The sequence below is a fragment of the Gracilinanus agilis genome, chromosome 2, assembly GCF_016433145.1.
Source record: "Gracilinanus agilis isolate LMUSP501 chromosome 2, AgileGrace, whole genome shotgun sequence".
Classification (NCBI taxonomy): Eukaryota; Metazoa; Chordata; class Mammalia; order Didelphimorphia; family Didelphidae; genus Gracilinanus; species Gracilinanus agilis.
The window spans coordinates 104600771-104615926 of record NC_058131.1 but is presented as its reverse complement, the minus strand read 5'-3'; the positions used below and the strand labels follow the sequence as shown (position 1 = coordinate 104615926).

General features: G+C 36.7%; 1 protein-coding gene across 3 annotated transcripts in view; it reads right to left on the bottom strand.

Annotated features, from left to right (window-relative positions):
* Nucleotides 1-10750: 10750 nt before the first annotated feature.
* Nucleotides 10751-15156, bottom strand: part of ERLEC1 (endoplasmic reticulum lectin 1) — a 39853-nt gene continuing 35447 nt past the window's right edge. For all 3 annotated transcript variants that reach the window (XM_044663328.1, XM_044663329.1, XM_044663331.1), the window contains one exon: nucleotides 10751-11014. In XM_044663328.1, coding sequence (XP_044519263.1) covers nucleotides 10943-11014 — 72 coding nt within the window. In that variant the 3' untranslated portion in view covers nucleotides 10751-10942. The remainder of the gene's footprint in view (nucleotides 11015-15156) is intronic.

Genomic DNA, 15156 nt, shown 5'->3' with positions numbered 1-15156 from the left:
AGAAATTTGGATGCTATACCATTTGGTGCATACATTTTGAGTACTGATATTTCTTCATTGTTTATACCGCCTTTTATTTGGATGTAGTTACCTTCCTTATCTCTTTTAACCAGATCTATTTTTACTTTGCCTCTGTCAGAAATCATGATTGCAACTCCTGCCTTCTTTTTCTCAGTTGAAGCCCAATAGATTTTACTCCATCCTTTCATTTTTATTCTATGTCTGCCTGTCTCATGTGTGTTTTTTTGGAGACAACATATGGTAGGATTTTGGTTTCTAATCCACTCTGCTATTTGCTTCTGTTTTATGGGCGAGTTCATCCCATTCACATTCAGAATTATAATTATCAACTGTGTATTCCCAGACATTTTGATTCTCTCTCCTTGTTCTGCCCTTTCTTCTTTCACTATTTCCTTGTATACCAGTGTTTTGTTTTTAATCAGTTCCCCTAATCCCCTCCCTTATTGTACTTCCCTTTCTCCTCTCTCCCTTCTTATTCCCCTCTTATTCTTTTTTAGGGTCTTTTTAAGCTACCCCCCACCCCCTGCCCTCTCCCTTCCTAGTGTTGCTTCTCTTCCCACCAGTCCTTTTCTTACCCTTCTACTTCTCTATAGGGCAAGCTTGAATCAATTCTCTGCCCCAATGGATCTGATTTTTCTTCTCTCTCTAAGTTGATTTCAGTGCACTTAAATATTAAATATTTCCTCTCTCCAACGTCTTTACCCATCCAGGGTATTGTTATTCTTCCCTGTTCGCCCCTCATACTTCTTTATGGAATATAAATTTACTCCATTTTATTTTCCCAATTTTCTTAATATTACTTTCTTTCCCCCCTCTAGTTTTGTATATATTGATACATACATACATACATATATCTATCTATATCTGTCTGTCTGTTATCTATATGTATATATATCTTGACATTTTGTCCTATACAGTTTGTCACTGTTCCCTCTGTAAACTTCTTCCAGTTACCCTGTTGATAATAACAATTTTTAATATTTGCCAATATCGTCTTTTCTTCTAGGGATACAAGTCGATTGAACTTATTGGGTCCCTTAAATAAAGGATTTTTTTTATTCCACACCCCCCCCCCCCCCCTTACCCACCTTATGGTAATTCTCTTGAGTTCTGTGTTTGGGCAGCAAATTTCCTGAGTCTGGTTTTTTTTTTTGTTTGTTTGTTTGTTTTTTATGAATGCTTGTAAGTCCTCAATTTTATTGAATGACCATACTTTCCCCTGCAAAAATATAGTCAGTTTTGCTGGATAGTTGATTCTTGGTTGTAGACCCAGTTCTCTTGCTTTCTGGAATATTATGTTCCATGCCTTCTGGTCCTTCAATGTAGATGCAGCCAGATCCTGTGTTATCCTAACTGTGGTTCCCTGGTATCTGAATGACTTTTTTTTTTTTAGCAGCTTGTAATATTTTTTCCTTGGTCTGGTAGTTTTTGAATTTGGCTATAATATTCCTGGAAGTTGTCAGTTGTGGATTAAATGTAGGAGGTGACCTGGGGATTCTTTCAATTTCCACTTTTCCCTCTTGTTTGACACTGTCAAGGCAGTTTTCTCTGATAATTTCTTGTAGGATGATGTCTAAACTTTTCTTTTGTCATGATGTTCCAGTAAACCAATAATTCTTTTCTTCTTTTCTGTTGTTTACTCATATTTTTTCCTTTTCTGTTCTGCTAGTTTAAGCAGATGGATTTAATGAGCTTTAATAAATAGGGACAAAAAGGAATACACCTTCTTTTCAGCAGCACATGGAACATTCACAAAGATTGACCACGTACCAGGGCATAGAAACTTGGCAAACAAATGCAAAAAAGCAGAAATAATAAATGCAACTGTATCAGATCATAATGCAATAAAAATAGTTATTAGTAAGAATACATGGAGAGGCAAAACAAAAACTAATTGGAAATTAAATAATGATTCTCCAAAATAAGTTAGTGAAAGAACAAATCACAGAAACAATAATTTCATTGAAGACAAGGACAATTACGAATGAGACTTCTTACCAAAACCTATGGGATGTAGCCAAAGCAGTTTTAAGGGGAAAATTTATATCACTGAGTGAATATATTAACAAATTAGGGAGGGCAGAGGTCAATAAATTCGGCATGCAACTTAAAAAACTAGAAAATGAACAAATTAAAAATCCCCAGATGAAAACTAAATTAGAAATATTAAAAATCAAAGGAGAAATTAATAAAATCAAAAGTAAAAGAACTATTGAATTAATAAATAAAACTAGAAGCTGATATTTTGAAAAACAGATAAAATAGACAAAGTACTGATAAATCTAATTAAAAAAAGGAAAGAAGAAAAACCAAATTAATAGTATCAAAGATGAAAAGGGAGACCTCACCTCTACTGAAGAAGAAATTAAGGCAATCATTAAAAACTATTTTGCACAATTATATGGCAATAAATATAGCAATCTAGGTGATATGGATGAATATTTACAAAAAACATAAATCGCCTAGATTAACAGCAGAAGAAATAGAATACTTAAATAATCTCATATCAGAAAAAGAAATTGAACAAGCCACCAAAGAACTCCCTAAGAAAAAATCTCCAGGGCCTGATGGATTCACAAGTGAATTCTATCAAACATTCAAAGAACAACTAATCCCAATACTACACAAATTATTTGACATAATAAGCAAAGAAGGAGTCCTACCAAATTCCTTTTATGACACTAATATGGTAGTGCTTCCAAGGCAGACCAAAAACAGAGAAAGAAAACTACAGACCAATCTCGCTAACGAACAAAGATGCAAAAATCTTAAATAGAATACTAGCAAAAAGACTCCAGCAAGTGATCAAGAGGGTTATCCATCATGATCAGGTGGGATTTATACCAGGAATGCAAGGATGGTTCAACATTAGGAAAACCATCCACATAACTGACTACATCAACAAAATAACAAACAAAAATCACATAATTATCTCAATAGATGCTGAAAAAGCCTTTGACAAAATACAACACCCATTCCTATTGAAAACACTAGAAAGCATAGGAATAGAAGGACCTTTCCTAAAAATAATAAACAGTATATATCTAAAACCATCAACAAGCATCATATGCAATGGGGATAAATTAGAAGCCTTCCCAATAAGATCAGGCGTGAAACAAGGATGCCCATTATCACGACTCTATTATTTAACATTGTACTAGAAATGCTAGCAGTAGCAATTAGAGAAGAAAAAGAAATAGAAGGTATTAAAGTCGGCAAGGAGGAGACCAAGGTATCATCACTCTTTGCAGATGATATAATGGTCTACTTAATAAATCCTAGAAAATCAACTAAAAAGTTAGTAGAAATAATCAACAACTTTAGCAAAGTTGCAGGATACAAAATGAATGCACCTAAATCATCAGCATTTCTATATATTTCCAATGCATCACAGCAGCAAGAGTTAGAAAGAGAAAAACCATTTAAAATCGCCCTAGACAATATAAAATACTTAGGAATCTATCTACCAAAACAAACACAGGAATTATATGAACACAACTACAAAACACTTTCTGAACAATTAAAACTAGATCTAAACAACTGGAAAAACATTGATTGCTAATGGGTAGGACAAGCTAACATAATAAAAATGACCATTCTACCCAAATTAATTTACTTATTTAGTGCCACATCTATCAAACTACCAAGAAACTTTTTTACAGAATTAGAAAAAACTACAACAGAGTTCATTTGGAAGAACAAAAGGACGTGAAGGTGGCCTACCAGTACCAGATATTAAACTATACTATAAAGCTTGGTCATCAAAACAATATGGTACTGGCTAATAGAGAGAAGGGAGGATCAGTGGAATAGACTTGGGGTAAATGACGTCAGGAAGACAGTGTATGATAAATCCAAAGAGCCCAACTTTTGGGACAAAAATACATTATTTGACAAAAACTGCTAGGAAAATTGGAAAACAATATGGGAGAGATTAGGTTTAGATCAACATCTCGCACCCTACACCAAGATAAATTCAGGGTGGGTGAATGACTTGAATATAAAGAAGGAAACTATAAGAAAATTAGGTGAACATAGAATAGTATACTTGTCAGATCTCTGGGAAAGGAAAGATTTTAAAACCAAGCAAGAGTTAGAGAAAATTACAAAATGTAAAATAAATAATTTCAATTACATTAAATTAAAAAGGTTTTGTACAAACAAAAACAATGCAACTAAAATCAGTAGGAAAACAACAAACTGGGAAAAAATCTTTATAACAAAAACTCTGACAAAGGTCTAATTACTCAAATATACAAGGAGTTAAATCAATTGTACAAAAAATCAAGCCATTCTCCAATCGATAAATGGGCAAGGGACATGAATAGGCAATTTTCAGATAAAGAAATCAAAACTATTAATAAGGATATGAGAAAGTATTCTAAATCTGGAACAATTAGAGAAATGCAAATTAAAACAACTCTGAGGTATCACGTCACACCCAGCAGACTGGCTAAATGACAGTAGGGGAGAGTAATGAATGTTGGAGGGGATGTGGCAAAATTGGGACATTAATGCATTGCTGGTGGAGGTGTGAATTGATCTAACCATTCTGGATGGCAATTTGGAACTATGCCCAAAGAGCGCTAAAAGACCGCCTGCCCTTTGGTCCAGCCATAGCATTGCTGGGTTTGTACCCCAAGGAGATCATAGGGAAAAAAGAGTTGTACAAAAATATTTATAGCCGTGCTTTTTGTGGTGGCAAAAAACTGGAAAACAAGGGTATGTCCTTCAATTGGGGAATGGCTGAACAAATTGTGGTATATATTGGTGATGGAATACTATTGTGCTCAAAGGAATAAACTGGAGGAATTCCATGTGAACTAGAAAGACCTCCAGGAATTGATGCAGAGTGAAAGGAGCAGAACTAGGAGAACATTGTACACAGAGACCAATACACTGTGGTGTAATGCAATGACCCAGGACAATTCTGAAGGATTTATGGAAAAGAACACTCTCCACATTCAGAGGAAGAACTATAGGAGTGGAAACACAGAAGAAAAACAACTGCTTGAACACATGGGTTGATGTGGACACGATTAGGATGCAGACTCATAATGACCACTCTAGAACAATGATCAATAATATGGAAATAGGCCTTGATAGATGATACAGGAAGAAACCAGTGGAAATGTGCATCAGCTATTGGGGGGTGAGGGGTTGGGGGAGAGAGAGAGCAAGAACATAAATCATGTAACCATGGAAAAAATTTTTCTAAAAAATAAAAATTTTGGATCTCAAAAGAATAAAAAAATAAAAAATAAATAAAAAGAATGAGAAATTAAAAAAAATAAAATGACGGGCCTCAAACCCATCAGTGCCTTGGGGGGATGTCTACCCTAAGCATGTGAAGACTTCCCCCAGCAGAATGGACATATGAGAACGATTTGTTTCAAAGGCCATGATGGTGGCAGCAGCAGGAACCGTGGAGCACTTAGAGCTCCATCTGACATTGAAGAAGCCAAGGTCATCCACTGCATCATGGGTTGTCACCAGCTGTCCAACCTTTTGTCTTGCGACTGGACTTTGGTGATTCTGACGAGAGAATGATGCTGACAATTTTGTGCAAGCCTGCCTCACTTAAATTCAATTAACACACAAGTTAAGAAATCACTCTGTGATGTCACTGATCCTCTATAAAAATGAAGGAGGAACAACCCCCTTATATCACAGATTATACTCGGCTGCGTCTCTGCATTGGGATCACTCCCACCATTTGGCCTACACATGCTGCTGCTGAATGAAGGTGGAGACAGTCATACAACTGCTGTGACTGGGTTCATTACACATTTATGTTACAGAACCTTGGCTGTACACGTACTGCTACTAGGCAATTCTACAATATTCTCATCAGCTCACTGTGAGCTCCTCTCCAAAGTGGCTCATCCCAATCTTTCATTCCTCTCCAACCTCCTGTGGCTCTCTGTCTACCCCTTCCTTCTCAGCTCAGAACTTTGCCTCATAGTTTACAGAAAAAAATTGAGGCTACTGACTGCAAATCTTTTTCTTTCTCATTTCCTATCACTCATGTACCATCTACCACTTTCTCCTGTTTCACAGAATGAAGTGGGCTCTTTACTAAGGCTAATCCCATTCCATCCTGCCTCCTCCAACAGAAATTTCCAGTTATTCCCACTCTTTCACTTTTCAATCTCTCCCTCTCTACTAGATCATTTCCTTCTGCCCACATTCTTATGTCACTCTCTTCTGAAAAAAAAAAAAAAAAAAAAAAAAAAAACCCTTCCTTGATCCTTCCATCCCTGCCATCATCTTATTTCTCTTCTCTCCTTTGTAGCTAAACTCCTCAAAAAGGTCTTTAACAATAGGTGTCTCCGCTTCCCAAATTCTCTTCTTAACCTCTTGCAATCTACCTTGTCTTTATTCCACTGAAACTACTCCCTTCAAAGTTACTAATGATCCTTTAATTGCCAAATCCAATGGTCTTTTCGCAATCCTCATTTTTGACCTTTTTAGTCTTCATTCTCTTTTCTATATTTTCTTCTCTCTAGGTTTTCAAGATGCCACTTTCTCCTGGATTTCCTCCTTTTTATCTGACCACTCCCCTTCCACTCAGGCCCTCCAATTGCAGGTGTCTCTGGGTTCTGCCCTGAAGCTTCTTCTCTTCTCCCTCTATACCGCTTCACTAGGTAATCTCATCAGCTTTCACATACTTATTACCATCTCTGTGCTAATGTTCTCAAACCCACTTATCTTGCCTGACTTCCCAATCTCTCAGATCCAACTGCCTTTCAGACACTTCAAACTGAATGTTCAGTAGACATTTTAAACTTGGTATGTCCAAAACAGAACTCATCTTTCCTCCAGATCCCTGACCCCCACTTCTATCTTCCCTGTGTGTCATTTAAAATTATTCTAAGCCCTGCTACAACTCCTCTCCCCCTTCTCCCCCCACCCCTTCCTTTGTGGGAGGTGTTGGAGAAAGTATGAGAGGGTTTTGGCGCCTTTTTGCTCTTTCAAGCATGGAGGCTGGCTAAGGCTCTCTACCCTGGACCCTGCAGAGCTCTCAGCTAGTCTTTCTCTCTTGGCACCTTTCCCCCTTCTAGTTACTCCCTAGTTTTCCCTAGACCTTCCCTTTTCTAATCTAAATAAAACCCAGCTATTCTAAAACCTAAGTTGCTCTCTGATCTTTTATTTGAGCCCCAAAGGGCTCTGGTCAATATCCCCGTCCGGGCTAGGGATGCTACCTTCCTTTCCCTTCCTCTACCTTCCTCTCTCCTTTCTCCCATCCATCCTTCCTTCTACCTCCCTTCATTCACCCTCACACCTGTTACTGAGGAGGGCAACACCATCTCAGTACCAAAACAAAGGGGTCATCCTAGATTTTTGACTTAACCTCCCATATCCAAGTTGTCACCCAAGACCTATTCTTTTCATCTTTGTAACTTCTCTCAAATATACTTTTCCCTCCTCTGAAACTTCCCCTACTCTAGTCATCACCTCATGCCTTGATTATTGTGATAGCTTGTTGGTGGGGGATCTGCTATTCTCCATTCAGCTATTGAAATGTTTTTCCTAAAATGCAGGTTTGATCACGTTACCTACCCTCCCCCAACCTCCAGTAGCTTCCTTGCCTCCAGCAACAAATACAAAATGTTTTGTTTGGCATTCAATTCCCTTCACAACACCCTTCATAACCTGGCCCCCTCCTATCTTCCCTGTTTTCTCATGTCTTACTCCCAAATATCTACTCCTTGCTCCAGGGAAAATGGATATTCCAAATAAGATCCTTCCAGGCATTTTCTCTGGCTGCCCACCATACCTAGAATGCTCCACTTTCTCTCCTGCTCTCCTAACTACTGACCTTCCTATCTTCCTTTAGGTCCCAACTAAAATTCTGCCTCCTACAGGAAATCTTCTACAACTCTTCTTAATTCCAGTGCTTGCTGTCTGTTAATTATTTTCTACTTACCCTTTAGGTGGCTGCTTTGTATATATTTGCTTGCCTGTTATCACTTATTTTTTGTTTCTCGAGTGAAGGTACAAATCTTTCACCTCTTTTTGTATCCCCAGTACTTAGCAGAGTGCCTGGCATGAAGTCAGTGCTTAATAAATATTTACTGAATTGAAATTAATTCATTTATTTTCCTCCTTTTAGCTCAAAGCAATTTGGGGCTGTTTTTTTTTTTTTAACTATCAGGTCACTAATTGTGCAACAGATAACAATAGTTATAATTTATAAGATTTCCAAATTAGTAGAGACTTCGCAGGCAGCAGTCACAAATATCAGGCTTAATCAAAAAACCAATTTTGTTGCTTGCTCTACCATCAAGTCTTCTAGGAAATATGGTGAAAAGTGCCATCTTGTGGATTCTTTAGAGCTAAAACATTCAATCCCACCCCCTAAACCTTTGCCCCCAATATTGGGATTTCCAGACTTTCGTGGGAAGAGGAGTCAGTTTAAATTTTCCCCAAGCCTTGAGATAACCAATGTGGTTATTTCACATCATAAGGTGGATATGAGAGCCAAGTATAACAATATGTGTGTGTGTGTATGTAGGTATTACTGGTAGGCCCACTTTCCTCCTTGTTATTTGAAGAGCAAGACACAGTAGACATGAAATCCCTACTTTAATAAAATCATAAGAGCTGGAAGGGAAGTTGAGATTTTCTCTTGGTCTATTGCCCTACCTTTAATCAGAATAAGAGCCAAAACATCTAAGAAAGATATCTGTCTCTTCTTAAAGTCAGTCTTTTGGTGGCCTATTTGAATTTTGTTCATATCTTTAATGACAATTATGATAACACCTCACAACAACCCTGAGGTAGGTAGTACAGTTTTATCATTCTCGTTATACAGGTGAGAAAATGAGATCCTCAAAAAGTTGAGGTCTGCCCAGTCACACAGATACTAAATGATAAAAACAGGAGCACTGATATAGCACTTTAAGGTTGGCAAAGCACTTTACAAATATTATTTCGTGTTATCCTCACAACAAAACTGGACGGTAGATGCTATTATCACCCTCATTTTACAGATGAGGAAAGTGAAGCAAACAAAGGTTAAGTGACTTGCTCAAGGGCCACATAGCTAATAAGTGAGGCTGAATTTGAACTCAGGTCTTCTTGACTCCAAATCTAGGGCTTTATCCACTGCAGCACCTAGCTATGATAACCAATCAGGTCTTGAACTTTAGCACTGCTTCTCATGTGCTAAAGGTTCTAAAATTCTGATTGTTTCCAATAATTATCCCTTAAACAGAAGCTTACATTCTCTTATTCATCATAAGAAAAGGTTTTCCAAGCTGTAGTTACCATTGGCTTTCTCTTTCTCAGGTTAAACTTAATTCCTTTAACTTTGCTTATCATTTATTTTCTATCTCTTTAATCATTCTGGCTCCTCTTTTCTCACCATACCTATACCTCAATACAGTTCCTGAAGTAGTTTCATTTTAACAGCAAGGGTCAACTTTTGACCAATCTTTCTCTAACAGATGCTAGAAAGGACAAAATATGTAATCTGGCCACCATTATAAGTGTTAGAAGGCTATGTTCTCCCAAGAAATGCCAGGATTTCAATTATAATGGCTAGAAAATAAATACCTAAATATCACATAATTTACACTACAGAAAGTTGGCTGTTATAGCTATTAATCTTATCCATAAAAATGAGTTCCATCAGTTTAGAGTTGGACTGAGACAGAGAGTTTTGACAAGTCACTTAACCTCTCTGGGTCTCAGTTTCCTCACTGTAAAACTAGGTGATTGGGTAATGCTCCCCCCCCCCCCCAATGGATATAATCCTATGATCTCACTTTAAGCAAGAGACTCTAGTGTTACTGAACTGTTCAAACCTTATGTTTTCAGAAAAATATTGTTTTAAAATATTGAGAAACATTTGTCAACTGTCCTTTGACAAGAACTGATTAAAAGTGGGAAAAAATGTTTCCTATCATTTTTCCCTTTTTCACTCTTATTTCTGATACAAATATTATAAGATAGCACAAAATGTCTAAAAGGCATATGGCAAGACATGAAAACAGAAGTAAAGGAATGGAGAAAATCTCACTCTTGAATAATTTAGTGCTGACTATGTGACAGGGATTGGCTGTGAATATTTTTATTAAGGAATAAAATGATGCTGCAAAAATTCACTGGCTCTGGAGAAGGAATTGGGCTCAAATCTTGCCTCTGATGTGTCCTATTTATGTGACCATATACAGATTACTTTACCTCCATAGACCTTAGTGTCTTCATCTGTAAAACAAGGGGCTTGGACTAGAAGGTAGCTGAAGTCACTTCTGGCTTTATAGCTACAATCCCAGAATCCGGAAGTAGATAGCTTATAAGAATCAAGTACAAGAGTCAGAATAATATACATACTATTAGATTATAACAATAGGAAATACAGCAGAATTCTTGAAAATGTATGGGGAAGAACCAACTACAGTAATACAAACTGAAAAAATAAGCAATAATAATAATAGGTCATAGAAGGAAGTCACCACTTGCAAATCAGTATTTTTTTGGAGATTATCAAAGTAGGTAAAGTTACCTTCAGCCAGCCATGTATTCACTTTCCTAAACAGAGTTGGCATCAACAAGGCCAGCTTAATTAATCAGTTAAAAAACTTGCCTAGAGCAATGGTTATGACACTTAATTTTCTTGGGCAAGATTTATTTTTGAAATCCATTACCTTAGCAAAATAAAAACACGTATTTCACAAAACTTCTAATTCACAACACAAATGAAATGAGTAAGACAAAATTGTCTGCTTTAAAAGTTTATCAATAACCTCTTATATACACATATATATTCACAAAGTGGTTCAAAGAGTCCCCTTAAATAGTCCTGTCACGTTCCATTGGATAGGAACTCTCTAACGTGGCCATTCGTTGGCCATGGAAAGTAGAAATTGTGGTGATTTTTAATAATCTTCATTCTTCTGACTTCACTAATCTTTTAACTGGGAACAGAAAGTAGTCCATTTTCATCAGCTGTGTCTAAAATTTTACAGATTACTGGAGATTCTACCTACAGAACAAAAATAAAACATGGTTTTAAAATTACAAATGTGAATATAGTCTTTAAGACAAAAGGATAAAGTAATTTGTGTTTCACTTTAACTGTGTTTAACAGTTCAGTATACAGACACAGACAGACACAGACACAGACACAGACACAGACACACACACACACACATATACATATATATATTTTAAATCATAACTTTCTGTCTTGAAATTAGTAATACATATTGGTTCCAAGGTAGAAGAGCGGTAAGGGCTAGGCAATGGGGGTTAAGTGACTTGCCCAGGGTCACAGACATGGGAAGTATCTGAGGCCAAATTTGAACCCAGAACTTCCCATCTCTAGGGTTGGTTCTCTCTATACATTGAGCCACTTAGTTACCCCCTAGAATATTCTTTTAATATTATAAAATTATTTCAACGTGTTGTACAAACCTCCAATTGATCCCCAATGAATTCTGCACAATGTACAATTATCATCAAACAAATTAAAAAAAAAAACAACACAGAAAGTTATTGAGATTGATAGTATATGCAACTTCCATAATTCTATTTGTTAAAAAGAATACTGAATGTCTAAGATTGCATCAGTATTATTCAATGTCTATCTGAGTAGGTTAAATAAAATTGTCTTGTTTTAGAGTTATATTTGTGTATATTATTTATTTGTTTTTGCCTTATTCACTCTCATGCTTTCATATGTCTTAACCACATGTATCTCTTTGAATTTTCATATTTGTCATTTCTTATGACAACAAGATTCCAAAGTAGTCAAATACCACTATTTTTTAGACATTCTCCAATTTATTGGGAACACAGACTGTTTCCCTATTTTTGCTCTTACAAACAGTGCTGCTTCTGAATATTTTTGTATTAATAAGACTTTTCTTGTCAATAATCTCCTTTGAGTATGAACCTAATAGTGACACTACTAGGTCAAAAGTTATAAGCAATTCCAATCTATTTCACCAGCTGTCTGCTATTGTAGGTGATCCTGACATCTCCTTCTACTTCCAAAGGAAAAAGGCAGGAAAACTCCTGTCTCCGGTTGTCTCTCTTCCTCATGTACTGTTACTTCTGATTAGAATGTACGTTCCTTGAGTTGGAACTGTCTTAGGCCAGATTTGAACCCAAGATCTCCCATCTCTAGGTCTAGCTCTCAGTTCACTGAAACACCTAGCTGCCCCCAAACGATTGGTTTTTTAAGGACTTATAGTCTATAGAGAATATATGTTCAATATGTCTGCCTTTCTGCATTTTCTGAGTTCTATGTCTTTTTTTGATGTCAGAATTCATTTGTAAATTATTTTGGATCTGGAGTTTTAGGTTTATTTTCCACAAGAAAATGATCAATTTTTGCATGTTATATATATTTGTATAACATACATATGTTATCTAATCTCCATGGGTCTCTCAAATACAGTTTTGCTAATTCTTTTAAACCTTCTTATGTATTTTTCCTTTAGAATTGTCATACTCAGTAGAGAAACATTTCTGCTGCCTAAAGTTAGTGTTTCATTGTGTAGGCAATTAGTTTCAAATATACAGTCATCCCTCGCTATATCATGGTTCACTTATTGTGTCTTCACTGTATTGCGGATTTAAAAAAAATCTAATTTTGTATTGCGGAATCTTGTGGATGATACCATCCTGTACACAATGGAAATATAGTACAGCTTGTGTAAATTTGCCAGCGTGAGATTTCACATGGCACACTTATTGGCTGATGGAATGAAAGGCAACCAACCAAAGCGCAATGTTCTGTATCCTGGGTGCTTATTGGCTCAGTGACTGTAGGTTAATAAGAGTATGGAAAAGGTTTTTAGGAAAGTGGGAAGGGTTTATAAAAACCTTAAAATAGATATAAGTAAAAAAATTAATATAACACCGCTACTTCATGGATTTTCACCTAGCGTGGGGGGTCAGGTGGGTCTCTGGAATATAACTCCTGCGAAAGGTGAGGGATCACTGTAAATCTTACCCAAGCAACAATTCAGAGGGATGATGTCAGGAAAACAATATATAATGGGTTTACCAAGTTTCTGACCTGAGCTGGTTTACCCTTCCCTGGGAAACTTAGGGGAACTCACTTTTCCCATACCATTCTGCTGAAGATCCCTAGGTAATCTTTAAAGTTCCTTCCAGTTTTAGCACACTAGGATAATGGAATACAGGGTAGCTGAGAGCAGAGAATACCAATGTTATTTAAACAAAGCAGTTATTTGTGAAAATGTTTCCTTTGGCTCTGTTATAGTATCTTGACGGGAAGATGGTAATATTTGGAAGGAAAAGAAGGCTTAACTCTTTGGAGCAGGGAGTGAGGATACAGATAGCAAATGAACACAGAAGCCAAGATTCTACTGACAAAATGAATATTAAAAACTATGGCAAGATAATAATATACATAATCAAGATAAAAGCAGGCTTTAGTCTGAATTATTCAGATAATCATCTCAATTCACTCTATCAGGGAACATGTAGCTTCAAGATGATATGTCCTTACTAATAAAAACAGTTTTAAAAAATCATGCTCTTCCATGGATCTAATGTCATAGGTAATATTAGCAAATAATTAGGAGGATTAAAAGGCCTTTGGAGAAGGCGGTTCCCTTGATATCTTAGAAACAAGTACATATTCCTACAAGAGGAATCTAGGCAATAATATATGAGGTAAAGATATTAAATACAAGAGCAGAAGAAACACATACTACAAATTCTGAACATGGCTTTGACAGTAAATGGACATAGATGTTCATCACTTTTGTTTTCTCATTTTGTAGCAATGACAATGTGCCTTATAAGATTGTTGAGGGGATAGTGTAAAAAATTATTCTATTTTTGTTCTTTATCCTCAATAAAAAAATAATTTTTTCTTGGGAATTCTTAGATGTCCGAGGGTAAATAAGCAAGAAAATGAACTATCCTAATTATCCTTTCCATTATAGGTGGGAATCACCCCTCCCCCTTAATCCCCTCCAAAACAAGCAAATGACCATGTAAGAGTCAGAACTGGAAAGCTTGTCTAGATCTTCTTCCTGGTATGAAGGAGAACTGTAAATGTAGTTATGAACTGACTGTTGATTTCATGTTTGCAACACTTCTCCTATTTACTCCATTTTCTCCTCTGACACTTCCACTACTCTGGTGGTGGCGGTCTGTCTGCCTCGAGTCTCTCCTCATTCCAATCCATCATGCGTTTAGTCACTAAAGTTTTTAAATTTACCCCTAAAGCAGAGGTCTGACCATGTCACTCCCCTACTCAATAAATTCTAGTGACTCCCTATCTTCTCCAGGATCATACAAAATGCTCTCTTGGCATTTTAAAGTCTATCATAACCTAGACCCTTCCAGTCTTCTTATACCTTATTTCCCACACACACACTTTGATTCAGTGACACTGGCCTCCTAGCTATTCCCCATGTCTGGATTGTTCTCCCTTATCTCCCCTTTTGGCTTCTCTGGCTTCAAGTCCAAATAAAAATACATCTTCTATGAGAAGCCTTTCCCTCCCAATTTCTTATAATTCTAGTGCCTTCCCTCTATTAATTATTTCCTATTTATCTTGTATATAAGCTTGTTTGTATATATTGTTTTGCTTCCTGAGAGTGGAGAATAGTATTTGTCTCTTTTTGTGTCTCCAAAAGAGAATATGGTTGGGGTGCTTAATAAATGCTTATTGACCTATCAGAATATTAGCTCCTCAAGTGTAGGGAATGTTATTTCTCTCTCTCTCTTTTTTTCTCTCCTCTTCTTCTTTCCTCTCCCCTCTTTGTTCCATTTCAGAGAGAAAGGAAAATTAATTGAAAGTAACTTGGGGGGAGGGGGCAGCTGGGTGGCTCAGTGGATTGAGAGCCAGGCCTAGAGACGGGAGGTCCTAGGCTCAAATCTGGCCTCAGACACTTACCAGCTATGTGACCCTGGGCAAGTCACTTAACCTCCATTGCCTAGCCCTTACCACAGACAGAAGGTAAGGGTTTAAAGAAAAAAAAAAGAAAATCACTTGGGAAAGGCTTCCTACTTAGAATAGTACTACAGAATACGGATATGAGCTAGAGTTTTTGCGAGCTGAGATAATTTGGGGAAAATAGACAGCACAAGGTGCAATAGGTGGAATGCTGGGTTTATAGTTAGGAAATCCTGAATTCC